Source organism: Pseudophryne corroboree, chromosome 11, assembly GCF_028390025.1.
Source record: "Pseudophryne corroboree isolate aPseCor3 chromosome 11, aPseCor3.hap2, whole genome shotgun sequence".
Taxonomy (NCBI): domain Eukaryota; kingdom Metazoa; phylum Chordata; class Amphibia; order Anura; family Myobatrachidae; genus Pseudophryne; species Pseudophryne corroboree.
The window spans coordinates 344,796,680-344,817,030 of NC_086454.1; the positions used below are offsets into that span (position 1 = coordinate 344,796,680).

Consider the following 20,351-nt stretch of genomic DNA (forward strand, 5'->3'; position numbering starts at 1 on the left):
AGCACCCCTGGCAAAGTAAGGAACTGGCACCCCCCACCCAGGGACACAGAGCGGGGAGTTACAGATAGGCTAAGGTCAGGGACACTGAGAGGGAATTACGGGGAGGGTGCGGGCCGGGACACTGAGAGGGCATTACAGGAGTGTATGGGCAGGGTCACTGAGGGGGCAGTTACAGGGATGGTGCGGGCAGGGACACTGAGGGGGAATTACAAGGAGGGTGCGGACAGGGACACCAAGGAGATATGCACACATACATACAGTTAAAAACTCCTCTCTAGGTGTGGTGGGACTACATGTCCCAGCAAATCCAGTTGACAAGGTGTGCTGGGACTTGTAGTCTCAACACAGCTGGACAGGCAGTCACTGGTCTAGATACCTCTTCATACAGAGCTCTTTGTAAGCTGTGATCCAGACTACCAGAATAGACCATGCAGTGCAGCTACGGTACCGCAGAAAATGTACAGGTATGCTCACGCTGCACTGCTGACTGGTGCTGATTGTAGTGGCTGCTGTTTGGTGACAGACCGCATGGGACCAATGAGAAGGGGAGCGGATGAGGAAGAGGAGGTGCCTCGCCCCTCCCCATGCCTGGAAGTGCCCCGCTCCCCGGCTATATTCACCATCATTGTGACTGCAGTCACAGAGAGTGTCAGAGTGCAATACGCTTCTGAGAGTCCGGCAGTGGATGAGCACTGCTAAGGGATGTACTCAGTGAGAATTACTGTGTCATTCTACCCCCTGGCGCAGGTGGCACTGCCGGGCGGCGCCCCCCTCTTGGCCGGCGCCCCTGGCACGTGCCATCCTGGCCAATAGGAAGATACACCCCTGATTCCGATTTCTGGAAGGCTGCAGTATGGTGCTCAGTCTCCAGCTACTGACACTGTGGCACCTTGCAAATCCTAATAGAACTACTAGATTAGGAATAAAACATTTGCACCGGAGAATGTACTTTGGTCTTCACACAATTCATTTATTCCAAAATCTTATTGTAGGTCCAACACCGCGTCCCATTATCCAGCTCCCCGCTTCCCCTCAGGTACATGCAATCTCTCTGAAAGGCCGCCGCTGAATGAGTCAGGTAATGAAGCTCTTCCCTGGCGTCTAAAACAAAATCTCCAAGTAGGCGCACAATACCAATGATGTTGATAAAAACACAATTAACATAAAACCAATGACAAACTGATTAAAAAACACAACACTACACAGAGCATATAACTGAGGTATTATACCTTATAATTCACACATAAAGTGTATTAATAAGTGAAAGGGACACTGAAATGCAGGAGAACCCGTCTCTGTAAGATAGGGTTAATCTCTCACATTAATTCCATATCAGACAGTTTAAATGAAAAGGAAGTCCTGTAAACTGATGTAATAAGCGTTTGTGACCATAAAGGTATCCGGATTTAAATAATGTTTCCTTGGAGCAAAATAAACCAACCGATTGAAGAAGCCGCCTGAGGTGCGGAGAAACGCGTTGAGGGTACAGAAGAAAGGGCCACACTTGACCATTAAGTGTCCCACGGAGCACGACATCCATCACTTTCAGCCGTCCGTTACAAGTCACCGGTGAATGATCCAGCCTGTGATTCAATCATTCCACTCTAACTCTCCTTGCATTTGGAACATTGTTACCTCCTGCCCGGCCGGGCGTTGCTCAGCAAGCTGGAGGATCTGTATGGTGGTCTGATACAGGCAACTGGTGCTGCACAGAAAGAAATGGCTTTCATCTGAATATACCGCTGACGGATGTCTCACCCATGCACAGGGTGATAACAAGCGGTTCCTTAACCATTTATCCCGTGCAGCAAGAGATCATTACGTCTCAGTGAGTAACATTAATCGGTTGGTTTATTTTGCTCCAAGGAAACATTATTTAAATCCGGATACCTTTATGGTCACAAACGCTTATTACATCAGTTTACAGGACTTCCTTTTCATTTAAACTGTCCGATATGGAATTAATGTGAGAGATTAACCCTATCTTACAGAGACGGGTTCTCCTGCATTTCAGTGTCCCTTTCACTTATTAATACACTTTATGTGTGAATTATAAGGTATAATACCTCAGTTATATGCTCTGTGTAGTGTTGTGTTTTTTAATCAGTTTGTCATTGGTTTTATGTTAATAAATTGTGTTTTTATCAACATCATTGGTATTGTGCGCCTACTTGGTGATTTTGTTTTAGTTGTTTTACTTTCAGGAGGCCGGCTACCTCCTTACCAAGTGGCTGCCATTACCAGTGCTATATTTGCACGACCCTGTTCAGCGCCTAAAAACCTTTTTTTCATTTGTCTTCCCTGGCGTCCCCTCGGTATACAGCAGTGATAATAGTCATACTTGAGCACAGGTGACTAGATTAGTACCTCAGTTATTTTGATGTAACCATCTGTGCACAAGCACGGATATCGCTGAAACCTGGACAGTTAGCGCGCCTGGTGGACTGGGGTTGGGAAACACTGGTATACCGCCACTTTCACATTACATCCGACAGCCCGGGCCAATGGCGCTCTTCTGTCAGTCTTTTCCAAATTCGGTAACTGAAAGGTTTCATTATTTCAGGGCTGTGGAACCTGTGGCACCACACATCCCAGCATGCTGTGCACAGAGTTTTGCTGTTAGGATTTGCTAGAACTGTCCAGAGCATGCTGGGATGTGTAGTTCCACAGCAGCTGGCGTGCCGCATGCATTATTTCATGCCTTTTAATTAGTCCAATGAAACCATGAATCAGCGTGTAGCTCCATTATCCTAGTTCATAGACAGCAGATCAGCGATGTGCAGCTTATGATGGAACATACAACACGTAAGGATAATACCGCAATCATCTATGTTACATTTACCCCCGCCAAACAGGTGGCAGTAACACTACACACGTGCACCTAGTAACAACCTACATGTAAATGTCATTTTACTGCAACCCAATCGTCCTGCCCCTGGTCCTCGTGTGCTGTCCAGTCCTAAACATTCACATCCACCGGTAGGAGAGGCGGCCCAGCTTCCTACACCATGTCCCCTTGCTGATGAACCTGACACAAGTCCCACAGGAAGCCTCATGCAGCGCCTCGTCAGTAGCCGTTCCTGATAACACTGCTGCTCCGCTGTGTTCTGCAGCCGCTCTGCTACAAAGCCACGAGTGAGGTGCCTCATTGCTTGGAGCGCTTCATCTGGCTCTCTGCCCCTGAGCTGCTCACCCTCTTGTTGCGGTGATGTGGGAACGTCGGCATCAGCTGCGGCTCACAGGCTGTAGGGAACAAATACGTCATTGATTTCTATGTGTAATATGATATATATATATATATATATACACACACACACAATTCTCCAAGTCCCATGCATCACGCAGAGTTTTTATTAATTCCAGAAGGAACTGTTTACTGTTGTGATTTTTTTTTCTGGTGTATATTTTCTACCAACTAAGTATATAAGACTTGGACACCAGAAAACAAAACATATTTGTTCTATAGAAACAGTTCACGTACTTGAATATATGTAAATGTCCCGTGCGTCACACAGAGAATCACCCTACAGTGTATCTCCTATATAATAGCCCAGATCTGTGACTTTGTGATTCATTTGCTAACGCTGGGCGGAGTCACAACACTGGGCGGAGTTAGTCAAATGAGTCACAGATCTGGCCAAATCTACAGGAGACTAGGAGCAGAAGCAGATATGGGCATGGCACAGGCAGGGGTGCATACCTCCCAGCTTTCTGCAGGAGCTTTCTTCAGGCAGAAGGAGGGACACACACTCAGCGAAAAGGGGGCGTGGCTTCACGGGAGGGCCCCCGTTTTCGTCAGTGAGGGGGAATGCCCAGTGCTCTGTGAGCTGCTGGCATGCCCCCAGGGGCTGATTATGAGTCCAGGGGGCCCAGGGCACTTGTGACAGGGGAGCCCTATCTCATTGCTGTGCCTGCTGTGGGTGGGGGGCGTGGCCTAATCGTGGCCCGTGAGGCCACGCCCCCTTACGCAAATTCCGTTTTTTTTTTTTTTTACATGGAATTTTGGCCCCTCAGCTAGGGGTAAATCCAGAGGAGGTGGTCGCTCCCCCTACACACCCGCACAGGCAGAAGAAAGCAGGGAGACTGCTGCCTCCCTGTAACACCACAGACCTGCCAATATGCAGCAGCGTGTGCTGACAGTAGCACAATGCTGCCGTTGTTGCTGGCAGGACTGGGGGGGGGGGGGGGGGGGAGCTTCTGAGCTGGGACAGAGCTACTCGAGCCGGGGGGCCCCCTAAAACTGTGGGGCCAACGGTACGTACCCCCTGCCCCCCCCCCCCTTAATTCGGCTCTGCTGCTGGAACCCCCCCTTAATCCATACCCCCTGATGCCCCCTCTCCCTCTGTCTCCACTATTCACCGCTGCTCTGCTAAGCAGAACAGCGAGTACAGGAGCTTTCCAACTGACCCCCCCGTTACCGCGGGACACTGCGACCCGCGGGTGGGACAGCGGGACAGACCCCAAAAAATGGGACTGTCCCGCGAAAATCGGGACATTTGGGAGGTATGGGGGTGTGTGCTTGACCCCCCCCCCCCTCTCTGGCGCGGAGGAGCGTCACTTTCTGGCACACTCCACGCTTCTTAGCTGCAGTTTTGTGGGGCACCTGCCGCTGTGCAGGTTCCGTACTGCCTCTGTTATCTCCAGCCCCGGCAACCCCACCGCTAGCTGCAGCGCTGCCACCCACAGTGAGGTGCGCCCAGCTCCTTCACACACTTTAGCCGGCGGGTAACGCTGCAGAAGTCCGAGCTGCTTGCAGGCTCCGACCCCCTCCTCCCTCCAGCCGCAGCATCTCCTGGGGGCTAACCAGTCACTCCCAGTCTCCCCTTACCACAGTGCCCGGCAGCTGCGCGAGGTCTGCGGTGTGTGACTGAGGAGGGGGGGGAGGGATGTGGACGGGCAGAGGAAGCAGGACTCCAGCCTAAGAGTCAGCCATGCCAAGTCTCCAGCAGCAGCAGATCCCAACAGGTTGGAGTGGAACAGCAGCAGCCAGCAGCAGTGACTCCGGTAAGACACATCTGTCTGCCACCACTGTTTTGTCCCTAATACCAATCTCTCCCGTGCCCTGTGTTCTGTCATGTCCCTGTCACCCCTGGCCTTGCCCTGCCACCCTTATCCTGGCCCTTTCACCCTTATGCTGGCCCTGTTACCCTTATGCTGGCCCTGTTACCCTTATGCTGGCCCTGTTACCCCTGTGCTTGCCCTGTCAACCCTATACTGGCCCTGTCACCCCTGTCCTGTTCCTGCCACCCCTATCCTGTCCCTGTCATTTCTGTCCTGGCCCCGTCGCCCCTTTTCTGACCCTGTCACCCCTGTCCTGGCCCCGTCAACCCTGTTCTGACCCTGTCACCCCTGTCCTGGCCCTGTTACTGCATACCCTCCAACTACCTTTTTGGCAGGTACAGTACCCGCAGCGCCTCCAGACCTCTCCCCAATGCACCACACCTCCGCACCTTCCCCTCCACCACATGCGGCACTCCACCCCTCCCCCACATGCTGTGCCTCCAGACCCCCTACACCACCCGCGGCTCCCACTCCTCCGCCCCTTCACCACCTCCAGGCCCCCTCCACCATCCACCCCCTTTATATGTCTCCCCCCACACCTGCCCCCCTCCACCCGCAGCATCTGCAGACACCCTCCTCCATCCGCGGTCCCCCCCTCACCCACCCCTCCCCCACCCATGGCACCCCTGCACCTGCCCCTCCACCACCAGCAGCACCTCCGGACCTCCTTCCCTATGCGCCGCACCACCCGTACCTGCCCCTCCCCTACCCATGGCGCCTGCGGACCCCTACCCCACCCCCGGCACTCCCGCCCCTTCCCATCCCACAGCACCTCCGGAACCCATCACCCATCCACAACATCCCCACACCTGCCCCTCTCCCACCCATGGCACCCCTGCCCCTCCCCCACATGCAGTGCCTCCGGACCCCTCCCCAATCTGCATCCCCCACGCCTCTGCCTCTCCCCCACCCGCAGCACCTCCCGACTCTTCCCCATCCGGGCCCCACCCCCACTTTTGCCCCCCCTCCACCTGCAGCATCTATAGACACCATCCGCAGTCCCCCCCGCACCCGCTACATTCTGTACATCGTGCCCTGCAGGTGCTGTTCACGCCGTCGCAAGGGGCTGCGCCTCCTTCACCATTGCACGCCCTTTCATTGTGCAATATTTAACCACTAACAAAGGAATGCAGGTAATACTTTATATAATACAAATATTGAACCCCAGAAAGGCATGCAAGGGTTAAGGGGGCGTAGCCCCTTGCGACGGTGTGAAGAGCGCCCGTAGGGCGCGATGAAGCACCTAGTATATATATATATATATATATATATATATATATATTTATTTTGACCACTTTACCTTCTATCATTACTTTATATTACAATTACTGTACTGATTTTTATTTTATTTTTAATGTTTATTTTCTACCAATGAAGTATTGAAGATCAGAAAACAAAACATATATTTGTGGTATAGAAACAGTTCACTTACCTGAATGTATGTAAATGTCCCGTGCGTCACACAGAATATCACCCTCTATAGATATTTTTCAGCCTCTGATGTGACACACACCGGCGCTCTGCGGCACTGCTAGAGCCGACAGCCACAATGGGCAGGAGGGAACTGTTAAGGGTGGTGATCGCCCTGATTGTTCCTTCCCCCCCCCAATCCGCCGCTGGCTGCATCCACAATTGAGTGTTAGGCCATAACAAGGCCGGAATTCAATCTTTTATGGATGGAAACAAGGGAGCACAGTGCCTGGGTGGACTGGGGCTATAGCTATCCAACCAGAAGTCACAATCCTTCTCATACACCACCCCCTAAAGCCCAAGAATGGATGTTTCTGTGAGGGTTTTAGGGCCATCTTGCCAGAACCATTACGCGACGCCCTTGTCTGCACTCACATACCATCCATATCAGAGGGAGAGGTCTCTTACTTACGTAGAGGTTTTTCCTTGAAGTAGGAACTTGCCAGGCTGTCCTCGGCTGTGGCTCTATGGGAGGGAACACGACGCTGGTTAATGTTCTATGTGACGGGACAGCCAGAGTACAGCGATCACACAACTACTCAATCTCACCTCTTCTTGGGGTCAAACATGAACAGGAAGTTCAGGAGACGCAGGCCAGCCTCGGAGAGCCAGGGGAACTTGTGCTTCAGGTTGTTGTACGGCTGCTTGCGGACGGAGTATTGGCCGACGAGTGGCAGCTTAGAGAAACCCTGCACGGAGAATCACTCCCGTTATACTGTCCAATAACATTATAATCAAACAGCTGATACATTTTATCACCCGATGGGTCAGGCACCGGGACACGTGCGGAACCCACGTTATAGAGTAAGTACATGCACTATTTTACAGGAGTAAACAGGAAAAGCTGAACAATATACAGAACAGGACAAACAAATTATCTCTGCCAGGAGGGGACGGGCTTGTGGACTAGCTCTACAGAAATGACTGGTGGACACGTACACAGGGGAAGGGACACAGGCTTAGCAGGCTGACGTCATACATTTTGCCTGCAAATGGATTTCAGTTAGGCGCAGTCTAAAATGATGGGGCTTCAATCATTTACTGCTAGTCCATTCCTGCCGGGTGCCCCCGGATTACCAGATGTAGCCACGCTTGTCTTACTGCGATGCGGCATGTTACATCACGGCGTGGCATGCCAGGCTGCAACTATTCGCAGACGGCGATGGCTTCGTTCTCTTCCTTTAGGAATTACTGGAGCGATTGCCGGCTGCAAATAGTTGCAGCCTGCAGCAAGCCGTATCGCAGCACAAATGAAGAGGGTGTGCATATGGAATGTGAAGGAATAAATGAGGGGAGGGCTGTGTGTATGAGGAAGGTGCAGGTTTAAATGAGGGGGGGGTGCGTACAAGCAGGGTGCAGGTATAAATGAGGGGCTGTGTATAAGGGGGTACATGTATAAATGGGGGAATTGCCTACAAGCAGACCTTTTTAAAATAAAAATATATTTGAATAAACCATCAAGAAAAATACCTACTAGCCCTGAAATTCACTAAGGTACATAAAGAGGTTTAAACAATTGCCAGTTATACCCACAACTCAACAAATCTATAAAATGTGGTCAGATTGGGCATCAAATCCCCCCCCCCCACCCCTTTCCCGCCATGATCATGACTCTTCATAACTACATCCTTCCCCTCAGTGTCGTAGCCTGTGCGGTAGCATAGCCGAGGAACATCATGGGGGTAATTCAGACCCGATTACTCGCTAGCGTTTTTTGCAGCACTGCGAACGGGTCAGAACTACGCATGCGTATGCACCGCAATGCGCAGGCACGTCGCACGGGTACAAAGCGGATCATTGCTGAGCGATGAGTTTTACGAAGAATCCATTCGCACAGCCGAACGCAAAGAGACTGACAGGAAGAAGGCGTTTGTGGGTGGCAATTGACTGTTTTCTGGGAGTGGTTGGGAAAACGCAGGCGTGTCCAGGCGTTTGCAGGGCGGGTGTCTGACGTCAATTCCGATCCGGGACAGGCTGATGTGATCGGAGCGGCTGAGTAAGTCCTGGCCTACTCAGAAACTGCAAAGGATCTTTTTGTACCGCTCGGCTGCACATGCGATCGCACACTTGCACAGCTAAAATACACTCCCGGCGACTATCTGATCGCTGCGCTGCAAAATACAGCTAGCGAGCGATCAGGTCTGAATTACCCCCATATCCAGATAAGTTACAGCAGAACTGAGAAGACGTCTGACAATGGAACATTACTCAGTAATGGCTGACAGCAGGTCACAGTGTTCTAGTTACACATAGTAGGACTGGAAGTTAGGAGACTGCGTACGTACCGGCCAGATATTTTCATTGGGTGTTCCCAGCAGCTGTATGATCAGGTCAATCTGCTGGATTTCCGAGGTGCCTGGGAGTAAAGGCTTGTGGGCCAGGAGCTCTGCCAGTATACATCCCACCGCCCTACACGGAACAACCAGTTACTAGGAATAACCGTGTAACACCGTCTAACCGCAATGTATCAACCCGTGTAATGGGAGTTACTATCATTTACATGCACAGGGCGATGCGGGACAAATTAACTTGATTCCTCAATCTCCATCCTGGTGTCAGTATATAATATAATCATATAAGTTCCCAATGTGAGAGAATCAGGGGACATAAGATAACGGAAGGCACACACGGGGATGAAGCGCCAGGGGATGACGCATATGGGTATATCAGCGCCAAGGTGTAATAGGGAAGTGGTCACAATATTTATCCCAGTTTCAAACCCAACCATCTGTGGACCCAAGATAGCGGCAGGAGGAACGCAATCATGTTACACACCACTGCAGCTACACAATGTAAGTGAAAGCTTTTTTCGGCTTGCCACTATTATCTTGTGTGTCATGTGACTGTACATAACAGGTTTGCACTTTCGTTGAACTTCCTTATAGAGGATCAAAGCGGTCACATGACATTGCGATAACAAAGTGCCGCTAGTCAGCAAACAAGGAACCTGGCTGAGCAGAGTTTATACAGTGTTACCCGGACGGTCAGTGTGTAACAGTCTCACCACATGTCAATGGCTGTGGTCTGCGTTGTGCTTCCCAGCAGCAGCTCCGGAGCCCTATACCTGGAATCAGATGAGAAGTACGGTATGCACTAAGTGTTAGAGAAGCCTGTATATGAGCAGACATCTGCTATGCAGTACACGGCGTGTATCACACCAGCGCTGTATTACCGTTGTATAGGAAACACAGATTGCGAAAATTAATTGACATTCTAACACAAACATCAATCAAAATCAAGGACAACGGAAAATCATTCAGTTTCAATTAAAATATACTTAAACCCCCGGTACTCTCGCCAGAGTCAGACTGCGGCATGAAAGGCCCTCCAGGCAAATGCAGTGGCCCATGTTTATGGGTGTGGTCTGCCCCCACAGAGGCTTGGCTAACCATCAGTGCATGGTCTGGCCCCTTATATAAAAATATATAGCAAATAATAAGAATTTACTTACCGATAATTCTATTTCTCATAGTCCGTAGTGGATGCTGGGGACTCCGTCAGGACCATGGGGAATAGCGGGCTCCGCAGGAGACAGGGCACATCTAAAAAAGCTTTTAGGTCACATGGTGTGTACTGGCTCCTCCCCCTATGACCCTCCTCCAAGCCTCAGTTAGGTACTGTGCCCGGACGAGCGTACACAATAAGGAAGGATCTTGAATCCCGGGTAAGACTCATACCAGCCACACCAATCACACCGTACAACTTGTGATCTGAACCCAGTTAACAGTATGATAACAAAACGAAGTAGCCTCTGAAAAGATGGCTCACAACAACAGTAATAACCCGATTTTGTAACAATAACTATGTACAAGCATTGCAGACAATCCGCACTTGGGATGGGCGCCCAGCATCCACTACGGACTATGAGAAATAGAATTATCGGTAAGTAAATTCTTATTTTCTCTAACGTCCTAGTGGATGCTGGGGACTCCGTCAGGACCATGGGGATTATACCAAAGCTCCCAAACGGGCGGGAGAGTGCGGATGACTCTGCAGCACCGAATGAGAAAACTCCAGGTCCTCTTTAGCCAGAGTATCAAATTTGTAAAATTTTACAAACGTGTTCTCCCCTGACCACGTAGCTGCTCGGCAAAGTTGTAATGCCGAGACCCCTCGGGCAGCCGCCCAAGATGAGCCCACCTTCCTTGTGGAGTGGGCCTTTACAGATTTAGGCTGTGGCACGCCTGCCACAGAATGTGCAAGTTGGATTGTGCTACAGATCCAACGTGCAATCGTCTGTTTAGACGCAGGAGCACCCATCTTGTTGGGTGCATACAATGTAAACAACGAGTCAGATTTTCTGACTCCAGCTGTCCTTGAAATATATATTTTTAATGCTCTGACAACGTCCAGTAACTTGGAGTCCTCCAAGTCGCTAGTAGCCGCAGGCACCACAATAGGCTGGTTCAAGTGAAATGCCGAAACCACCTTAGGGAGAAATTGAGGACGTGTCCTCAATTCTGCCCTGTCCGAATGGAATATCAGATATGGGCTCTTGTATGACAAAGCTGCCAACTCTGAAACTCTCCTGGCTGAAGCCAGGGCCAACAGCATGGTTACCTTCCATGTAAGGTATTTTAATTCTACCGATTTTAACGGCTCAAACCAATGAGATTTGAGAAAATTTAGAACCACGTTCAAATCCCACGGTGCCACTGGAAGCACTATTGGGGGTTGTATATGTAGTACACCTTTGACAAAAGTTTGTACTTCAGGCACTGACGCCAATTCCTTCTGGAAGAAAATTGATAAGGCCGAAATTTGAACTTTAATGGACCCCAATTTTAGGCCCATAGACAATCCTGCTTGCAGGAAATGTAAGAATCGACCCAATTGAAATTCTTCCGTTGGAGCCTTCTTGGCCTCACACCACGCAACATATTTCCGCCAAATGCGGTGATAATGTTGTACAGTCACTTCCTTTCTAGCCTTAATCAAGGTAGGAATAACTTCCTCTGGAATGCCCTTTTCTTTTAGAATCCGGCGTTCAACCGCCATGCCGTCAAACGCAGACGCGGTAAGTCTTGGAACATACAAGGTCCCTGCTGAAGCAGATCCCTTCTTAGAGGTAGAGGCCACGGATCCTCCGTGAGCATCTCTTGAAGTTCCGGATACCAAGTTCTTCTTGGCCAGTCCGGAGCCACCAGTATTGTTCTTACTCCTCTTTTCCGTATAATTCTCAGTACCTTTGGTATGAGAGGCAGAGGAGGGAACACATACACTGACTGGTACACCCACGGTGTTACCAGAGCGTCCACAGCTATTGCCTGAGGGTCTCTTGACCTGGCGCAATACCTGTCCAATTTTTTGTTGAGGCGAGACGCCATCATGTCCACCTTTGGTTTTTCCCAACGGTTCACAATCATGTGGAAAACTTCTGGATGAAGTCCCCACTCTCCCGGGTGAAGGTCGTGTCTGCTGAGGAAATCTGCTTCCCAGTTGTCCACTCCCGGGATGAACACTGCTGACAGTGCTATGACATGATTCTCCGCCCAGCGCAGAATCCTTGCAGCTTCTGCCATTGCACTCCTGCTTCTCGTGCCGCCTTGTCGGTTTACGTGGGCGACTGCCGTGATGTTGTCGGACTGGATCAACACCGGCTGACCCTGAAGCAGCGGTTTTGCCAGACTTAGAGCATTGTAGATCGCTCTTAGCTCCAGTATATTTATGTGAAGAGACGTCTCCAGGTTTGACCACACGCCCTGGAAGTTTCTTCCCTTTGTGACTGCTCCCCAACCTCGTAGGCTGGCATCCGTAGTCACCAGGACCCAGTCCTGTATGCCGAATCTGCGGCCCACTAACAGATGGGCAGTCTGCAACCACCACAGGAGAGACAACCTTGTTCTCGGTGACAGTGTTATCCGCTGATGCATGTGCAGATGCGATCCGGACCATTTGTCCAGCAGATCCCACTGAAATGTCCGTGCATGGAATCTGCCGAATGGAATCGCTTCGTACGAAGCCACCATCTTTCCCAGGACTCTTGTGCATTGATGTACTGACACAGTTCCTGGTTTTAGGAGGTTCCTGACAAGTTCGGATAACTCCCTTGCTTTCTCTTCCGGGAGAAATACCTTTTTCTGAACCGTGTCCAGAATCATACCCAGGAACAGCAGATGCGTTGTCGGGGTCAATTGAGATTTTGGAAGATTTAGAATCCACCCGTGTTGCTGAAGCACTACTTGTGTTAGCGCCACACCGACTTCCAGCTGTTCTCTGGACTTTGCCCTTATCAGGAGATCGTCCAAGTAAGGGATAATTAATACGCCTTTTCTTCGTAGAAGAACCATCATTTCGGTCATTACCTTGGTAAAGACCCGAGGGGCCGTGGACAAACCAAACGGCAGCGTTTGAAACTGATAATGACAGTCTTGTATCACGAACCTGAGATACCCTTGGTGTGAGGGGTAAATCGGGACATGTAGATAAGCATCTTTTATGTCCAAGGACACCATGAAGTCTCCTTCTTCCAGATTCGCTATCACTGCCCTGAGTGACTCCATCTTGAACTTGAATTTCTGTATGTACAGGTTCAAGGATTTCAGATTTAGAATAGGCCTTACCGAACCGTCCGGTTTCGGTACCACAAATAGAGTGGAATAATACCCCTTTCCCTGTTGTAGGAGGGGTACCTTGACTATCACCTGCTGAGAATACAGCTTGTGAATGGCTTCCAAAACCGACGTCCTTTCTGAGGGAGACGTTGGTAAAGCAGACTTTAGGAACCGGCGAGGGGGAAACCTTTCGAACTCCAGCATGTAACCCTGAGATATTATCTGCAGGACCCACGGGTCCACTTGTGAGTGAGCCCATTGATTGCTGAAAATCTTGAGTCGACCCCCCACCGTTCCTGAGTCCGCTTGTAAAGCCCCAGCGTCATGCTGATGGCTTTGTAGAAGCCGGGGCGGGCTTCTGTTCCTGGGCAGGGGCTGCGTGCTGCCCTTTCTTACCCTTTCCTCTGCCTCTCGGCAGATAAGACTGTCCTTTTGGTCGCTTTTTATAGGAGCGAAAGGACTGCGGCTGAAAAGACGGTGTCTTTTTCTGTTGTGAAGGGGTCTGAGGTAAAAAGGTGGATTTGCCGGCAGTTGCCGTGGTCACCAGGTCCGAAAGACCGACCCCAAACAATTCCTCTCCTTTATATGGCAATACTTCCATATGCCTCTTGGAATCCGCATCACCTGACCACTGTCGCGTCCATAAACTTCTTCTGGCAGATATGGACATCGCGCTTACTCTTGATGCTAGAGTACAAACATCCCTCTGAGCATCTCGCATATAAAGAAAAGCATCCTTTAATTGCTCTAGAGTCAATAAAATACTGTCCCTATCCAGGGTCTCAATATTTTCAGTCAGAGAATCCAACCACACTACCCCAGCACTGCACATCCAGGCTGAGGCTATTGCCGGTCGCAGTATAACACCAGTATGTGTGTATATACTCTTCAGTGTAGTTTCCAGCCTCCTATCTGCTGGATCCTTGAGGGCGGCCGTATCAGGAGACGGCAACGCCACTTGCTTTGATAAACGTGTGAGCGCCTTATCCACCCTAGGGGGTGTTTCCCAGCGCGCCCTAACCTCTGGTGGGAAAGGGTATAATGCCAATAACTTCTTTGAAATTAGCAATTTTCTATCGGGGGTAACCCACGCTTCATCACACACATCATTCAATTCCTCTGATTCTGGGAAAAATACAGGTAGTTTTTTCACCCCCCACATAATACCCCTTTTTGAGGTACCAGCAGTATCAGAGATCTGCAACGCCTCCTTCATTGCCGTGATCATATAACGTGTGGCCCTATTGGAAAATACGTTTGTTTCTTCACCGTCGACACTAGATTCATCTGTGTCGGTACCCGTGTCGACTGACTGAGGTAAAGGACGTTTTACAGCCCCTGACGGTGTCTGAGACGCCTGAACCGGTACTAACTGGTTTGCCGGGCGTCTTATTTCGTCAACTGACTTTTGTAGTGTGCTGACATTATCACGTAATTCCATAACTAAAGCCATCCATTCCGGTGTCGACTCCCTAGGGGGTGACATTACCATCATCGGCAATTGCTCTGCCTCCACACCAACATCGTCCTCATACATGTCGACACACACGTACCGACACACAGCAGCCACACAGGGAATGCTCTAACCGAAGACAGGACCCCTTAGCCCTTTGGGGAGACAGAGGGAGAGTTTGCCAGCACACACCAAAAGCGCTATAAATGTATATAAACAACCCTAGAAGGTGTTGTTTACTATATATGCGCTCTTAATATATAAATATCGCCAATTTATGCCCCCCTTCTCTTTGTTACCCTGTTTCTGTAGTGCAGTGCAGGGGAGAGTCCTGGGAGCCTTCCTCACCAGCGGAGCTGAGCAGGAAAATGGCGCTGAGTGCTGAGGAGAATAAGCTCCGCCCCTTTTTCGGCGGGCTTTTTCTCCCGGTTTTTAAGAAACTGGCCTGGGTTAAAATACATACATATAGCCTTAATGGCTATATGTGATGTATTTATTTTGCCACTAAAGGTAATTATATTGCTGCCCAGGGCGCCCCCAGCAGCGCCCTGCACCCTCCGTGACGGAGTCAGTGAGCCGTGTGACAACAATGGCGCACAGCTGCAGTGCTGTGCGCTACCTTCATGAAGACTGTGGAGTCTTCTGCCGCCTGTTTTCCGGACCTCCGTTCTGCCGTCTCTTCAGCGTCTGTAAGGGGGATCGGCGGCGCGGCTCCGGGACGAACCCCAGGCTGACCTGTGTTCCGACTCCCTCTGGAGCTAAGTGTCCAGTAGCCTAAGACTCCAATCCATCCTGCACGCAGGTGAGTAGGAAATCTCTCCCCTAAGTCCCTCGATGCAGTGATCCTGTTGCCAGCAGGAATCACTGAGATTGAAACCTAAAAAAAAACTTTTCTAAACAGCTCTTTAGGAGAGCCACCTAGATTGCACCCTCTCGGACGGGCACAAAAACCTAACTGAGGCTTGGAGGAGGGTCATAGGGGGAGGAGCCAGTACACACCATGTGACCTAAAAGCTTTTTTAGATGTGCCCTGTCTCCTGCGGAGCCCGCTATTCCCCATGGTCCTGACGGAGTCCCCAGCATCCACTAGGACGTTAGAGAAAAATACTGGTATTGCATGCATGAGGGGGTCATTCAGACCTGGCCGCTGGGCAGCGATTTTTGCAGCGCTGCGATCAGATAGTCGCTGCCTACAGGGGGAGTGTATTTCTCGCTGCGCAAGTGTGCGATCGCATGTGTAGCAGAGCTGCACAAACTGATTTTGTGCAGTGTCTGCACAGCCCGGGACTTACTCAGCCGCTGCGATCAATTCAGCCTGTTCAGGACCGGATTTAACGTCAGACACCCGCCCTTCAAACGCTTGGTCCCGCCTGCGTTTTTCCGGACACTCCCTGAAAACGGTCAGTTGCCACCCACAAACGCCCTCTTCCTGTCAATCTCCTTACGAATGCCCGTGCGAATGGATTCTTTGCACAAACCCGTCGCTGACCGGCGATCCACTTTGCAGCCGTGGGACGCGCCGGCGCAGTGTGGTGCATACGCATGCGCAGATCAGATCTGATCACTCGCTGTGCACAGCAGCAATCAGATCTGAATTACCCCCCATAGGCAACGATCTAAGCTCCTCACCACTGTGATGACTTCATTCTAGGTCAGTAACTCAATGCAGAGCTACTATGCCATTCCCGTCACTGGCAGGAACTGGGCACATTGTGTTACAGCCACACAGCATACACACGGAGGAGGCAGGGGTGATTGGCAGGAGGGTAAAACTTGGCTTAGTTTCTATAGAAGGGAACCAAGCACCCACGCTGATCAGCGGTCCTGCTCCACCGGGTAACTGACCCTCCAATAGAGTAACTGTGTATAATTTGAGGGCACAGATCTGGAACCTGAACCCTGGAGTAGGAGGTTGGGCCCTCAGGCAGTAGAGCCCACCGTGGTCCCCCCCATGGTCCAGTATGAAGCGGACTCTCGTGCTAGATGGTGTTCCACCCACTCCCCCCCACACCGAGACTTTGGAGTTTCTTATTGGTTATTAGAGATTGCGCGGTTGTTTTTAAATGTCATATTAAATGAGGTTTCCAGCCAATCATATTTCATGTGGCCTGCCGTATTAATTACTGTGATGGTTGATGGTGGTAATTATCACTGTTTTGGAGTCCTGTGTGTCTTTCGCTTAACCTTTCACTGCCGGCTACTCACCAGAGGGTCACCACTTTAGGAGTCATTTGCTTGGCGGGAACACTGTACGCTCGTGCCAGACCGAAATCCGCTAAAAAAACAAAACAATTTATGTCCGGTCAGAGGGTTTAGAATAAATTCCAAGGTTTAAATCAGCAAATGGACAAAGCGACTCTGAATGTGGGCAGACTACGTGACATATTATGGGCATAGCCACAAGCCTGGGGTATATGCCTAGCCCATCGGAAGTGCTAGCTCACCGCTTGAGTTACCATGTTGAGCGGGGACAATCTGGGCTATCCCCCGTTAAAGTCCCCTGAAATCGGGCCAACGCCTCCCGTGTTGGGACAGTTGGGATGATGGATGAGCTAATGAGGAGAGGAGAAGAACCGGGGAAAATAGAAGCGTCTTACCTATCTTCACGCAGCCTTTATCAGTCATGAGAAGGTTGGACACCTTCAGGTCTCTGCCCAGAGAGAATGTGGGATATGAATATTACATCAGTGGGGAAGAAAGGAAGAAGAGAATTTACATAGCGTCAGTAATGCGTAATCTTTACCCTCGCACAATAGAGGCTGCCACTTTGTGGGCACACTCAATGCTGATGAGAAGGCAGCCCATTAAATCACAAGGTGGCGCCAGTGGTTCCCAGTAGACGGGTGAGCTGCAGTCTCCGCAGTATTGTCAGGAAATAGCGGCTTCCCCTGGGTACAGGTGATGGTTACACGCTAAAGGCAAAGGTCAATCAGGCAGCTCACTGTAATATATATATATATATACATATATATATATCTCAACACAACTCCCAGACTGCTCTCACTTTCAGCCAGGCTATAAGCCTGCCTAATATATATATATTGTTTTGTTATTTGACATATCCTACCTGTGCACTATGAAGTTTTCATGCAGATACTGGAGGCCGGTGAGTAGTTGGAAACAAATGCATTTTACCTACGTCAGGACATAAATAAAATGTATTAAAAGGACCAAACAATGGGGGTAATTCCAAGTTGATCGCAGCAGGAAATTTTTTAGCAGCTGGGCAAAACCATGTGCACTGCAGGGGAGGCAGATATAACATGTGCAGAGAGAGATAGATTTGGGTGTGGTGAGTTCAATCTGCAATCTAAATTGCAGTGTAAAAATAAAGCAGCCAGTATTTACCCTGCACAGAAACAAAATAACCCACCCAAATCTAACTCTCTGCACATGTTATATCTGCCTCCCCTGCAGTGCACATGGTTTTGCCCAACTGCTAAAAAATGTCCTGCTGCGATCAACTTGGAATTACCCCCAATGGCAGCTCGCTATAGCTGGAAGCACATAAATTAAAAGACCGACAAATAATAAGAATTTACTTACAGATAATTCTATTTCTCGTAGTCCGTAGTGGATGCTGGGAACTCCGTAAGGACCAAGGGGGGGATAGCGGCTCCGCAGGAGACTGGGCACAAAATAAAAGCTTTAGGACTACCTGGTGTGCACTGGCTCCTCCCCCTATGACCCTCCTCCAAGCCTCAGTTAGGATACTGTGCCCGGACGAGCGTACATAATAAGGAAGGATATTGAATCCCGGGTAAGACTCATACCAGCCACACCAATCACACCGTACAACTTGTGATCTGAACCCAGTTAACAGCATGATAACAGAGGAGCCTCTGGATAGATGGCTCACAACAATAATAACCCGATTAGTTAACAATAACTATGTACAAGTATTGCAGATAATCCGCACTTGGGATGGGCGCCCAGCATCCACTACGGACTACGAGAAATAGAATTATCGGTAAGTAAATTCTTATTTTCTCTGACGTCCTAGTGGATGCTGGGAACTCCGTAAGGACCATGGGGATTATACCAAAGCTCCCAAACGGGCGGGAGAGTGCGGATGACTCTGCAGCACCGAGTGAGAAAACTCCAGGTCCTCCTCAGCCAGAGTGTCAAATTTGTAAAATTTCACAAAAGTATTTGACCCTGACCAAGTAGCAGCTCGGCAAAGTTGTAAAGCCGAGACCCCTCGGGCAGCCGCCCAAGATGAGCCCACCTTCCTTGTGGAGTGGGCTTTTACAGATTTTGGCTGTGGCAGGCCTGCCACAGAATGTGCAAGCTGAATTGTACTACAAATCCAACGAGCAATAGTCTGCTTAGAAGCAGGAGCACCCAACTTGTTGGGTGCGTACAGGATAAATAGCGAGTCAGATTTTCTGACTCCAGCCGTCCTGGAAACATATATTTTCAGGGCCCTGACAACGTCCAGCAACTTGGAGTCCTCCAAGTCCCTAGTAGCCGCAGGTACCACAATAGGCTGGTTCAGGTGAAACGCTGAAACCACCTTAGGGAGAAATTGAGGACGAGTCCTCAATTCTGCCCTGTCCGTATGAAAAATCAGGTAAGGGCTTTTACAGGATAAAGCCGCCAATTCTGACACACGCCTGGCCGAAGCCAGGGCCAACAGCATGACCACTTTCCATGTGAGATATTTTAAGTCCACAGTGTTGAGTGGTTCAAACCAATGTGATTTTAGGAAACCCAAAACAACATTCAGATCCCAGGGTGCCACTGGAGGCACAAAAGGAGGCTGCATATGTAGCACTCCCTTAACAAACGTCTGGACTTCAGGCACTGAAGCCAGTTCTCTTTGAAAGAAAATCGACAGGGCCGAAATCTGGACCTTAATGGATCCTAATTTTAGGCCCATAGACACTCCTGCTTGCAGAAAATGCAGGAATCGACACAGTTGAAATTCCTCCATCGGGGCCTTTTTGGCCTCGCACCACGCAACATATTTCCGCCAGATGCGGTGATAATGCTTTGCGGTTACATCCTTTCTGGCTTTTATCAAAGTAGGGATGACTTCTTCTGGAATGCCTTTTTCCTTTAGGATCCGGCGTTCAACCGCCATGCCGTCAAACGCAGCCGCGGTAAGTCTTGGAACAGACAGGGTCCCTGCTGGAGCAGGTCCCTTCTCAGAGGTAGAGGCCACGGGTCCTCTGTGAGCATTTCTTGAAGTTCCGGGTACCAAGTCCTTCTTGGCCAATCCGGAGCCACGAGAATGGTTCTTACTCCTCCCCGCCGTATAATTCTCAGCACCTTGGGTATGAGAGGCAGAGGAGGGAACACATACACTGACTGGTACACCCACGGTGTTACCAGAGCGTCCACAGCTATTGCTTGAGGGTCCCTTGACCTGGCGCAATACCTGTCCAGTTTTTTGTTGAGGCGGGACGCCATCATGTCCACCTTTGGTTTTTCCCAACGGTTTACAATCATGTGGAAGACTTCTGGGTGAAGTCCCCACTCTCCCGGGTGGAGGTCGTGCCTGCTGAGGAAGTCTGCTTCCCAGTTGTCCACTCCCGGAATGAACACTGCTGACAGTGCTATCACATGATTTTCCGCCCAGCGAAGAATCCTTGCAGCTTCTGCCATTGCCCTCCTGCTTCTTGTGCCGCCCTGTCTGTTTACGTGGGCGACTGCCGTGATGTTGTCCGACTGGATCAGCACCGGCTGACCTTGAAGCAGAGGTCTTGCTTGGCTTAGAGCATTGTAAATGGCCCTTAGCTCCAGGATATTTATATGAAATGATGTCTCCAGGCTTGACCACAAGCCCTGGAAATTTCTTCCCTGTGTGA

The 20,351-nt window shown here is 50.1% G+C and overlaps 1 protein-coding gene across 1 annotated transcript in view; it reads right to left on the bottom strand.

Annotated features, from left to right (window-relative positions):
- Window positions 1-2,166: 2,166 nt before the first annotated feature.
- The window catches only part of CDK10 (cyclin dependent kinase 10), a 46,805-nt gene continuing 28,620 nt past the window's right edge, over window positions 2,167-20,351 (bottom strand). The window contains exons 6-13 of the mRNA XM_063945950.1: window positions 17,606-17,673; window positions 17,136-17,188; window positions 16,744-16,813; window positions 9,536-9,595; window positions 8,817-8,940; window positions 7,081-7,220; window positions 6,944-6,996; window positions 2,167-3,243 (exon numbers count right to left, since the gene is read on the bottom strand). Of these exons, the coding sequence (XP_063802020.1) occupies window positions 3,146-3,243; window positions 6,944-6,996; window positions 7,081-7,220; window positions 8,817-8,940; window positions 9,536-9,595; window positions 16,744-16,813; window positions 17,136-17,188; window positions 17,606-17,673 (666 nt within the window). The 3' untranslated portion in view covers window positions 2,167-3,145. The remainder of the gene's footprint in view (window positions 3,244-6,943; window positions 6,997-7,080; window positions 7,221-8,816; window positions 8,941-9,535; window positions 9,596-16,743; window positions 16,814-17,135; window positions 17,189-17,605; window positions 17,674-20,351) is intronic.